General features: G+C 41.2%; 1 protein-coding gene across 1 annotated transcript in view; it reads right to left on the minus strand.

Annotated features, from left to right (window-relative positions):
- Window positions 1–1,241, minus strand: part of LOC107086052 (membrane-associated phosphatidylinositol transfer protein 2-like) — a 101,124-nt gene that overhangs the window by 70,877 nt on the left and 29,006 nt on the right. Inside the window, exon 2 of the mRNA XM_015376787.1 lies at window positions 309–537. Within this exon, the coding sequence (XP_015232273.1) occupies window positions 309–386 (78 nt within the window). The 5' untranslated portion in view covers window positions 387–537. The remainder of the gene's footprint in view (window positions 1–308; window positions 538–1,241) is intronic.

Here is a 1,241-nt window from a genome sequence, read left to right on the forward strand (position 1 = left end):
TATCTTAAATAAATCATAGTTACATAGAGTTTGGTTGATATAACAGTTTTTTCTAACTACACACATGACTTACTTAAATAATAAGACTTCTTTAACAAAATGAAGCATCATCAAAGTGTTTAACAACTCAGCTAATTGGTAAAACAAAATATGGACACCCTACTATAACCATAATTGTATCTGTAGAAGGTAGGATGATAACGGAAAGCTTTGTTTGGCTCCAGCCTGTCCTCATAGCTGTCAGTGCTTTCAAGCAGAAATCCTCAGGTTTAAAGCGCAGCCTTTGCTGCCTGGAGGAGGTTGCTCACCTGGATCATGTAGAGCTGAGCAATGCGGTACTCCTCCACACTCATGGGCATGGGGATCCGGTACTCCTTGATCAGCATGGCGGTGCCTCACAGAGCCGACTCCTGCGTGCCTGCTTTGTGTCCAGAGGTAAAGCCGTGAAAGAGGCGTAGAGCTCCTCTCGGCTGGCTTTGCTAACCGAGCAGCATCCTCAAACGGCGAGCAGGAATGGGTTCGTCATTTTTTTCCCACCTGGGACAGGGAAAAAAAATAGCTTTCATTGTGGAAACAAAAAACAAACCTATCGTGTCCCCGTCAGCCTCTGGCTTACTTACAACAAATAGGAGCTTGTCTGGGGGATTAAACCCTCCATATACAAGCCAACACATCCTGTGTGTGTGCTCCAGCAGATCTATTACAAGGTAATCCACTGACCCAGCAGCAGAAGCACTGAAATCCCCCTCCAACCTAAATCCCAACTCTGTGGCAGCAAAGATGCAGCAATCTTGCTTGCAAATGACTAATCTTTGCTGTGACCTTCCAAGGTTCTCTACCAATGCAATATGGCTTTGTTTATCAATCTTATTTAGGTCGAATTTAACCGTTCTTTGCTAAAAGAAAAATCCTTTTGGCTTAAGATTTGTGGAAGGCTTTGATAACATGCACAGAAAGGAAGCAGAGGAATTAAAAAAGATATTAATGTCCATAGAAACCATTGTGCCATTGTTTGGCCTCAGACGGCCTGTTAGATGGTAAACTCTTAACTTTCTTTATTCCTAAAATCAGATCAGAACTTTCAGATCAACACCTCTAACACAATACTTAGAACAGTTGATTTCATACTATACTTTTGTTTTCAGTAAAATTAATAATCTAGATCTTTTGTGGATGTACTGTTTAGAAATTATCAGAGATGGCAAAAGTACTCACTTTCCGAACTTGAGTAAAAGTACAGA

Source organism: Cyprinodon variegatus, unplaced genomic scaffold, assembly GCF_000732505.1.
Source record: "Cyprinodon variegatus isolate N-32 unplaced genomic scaffold, C_variegatus-1.0 Scaffold142, whole genome shotgun sequence".
NCBI lineage: Eukaryota > Metazoa > Chordata > Actinopteri > Cyprinodontiformes > Cyprinodontidae > Cyprinodon > Cyprinodon variegatus.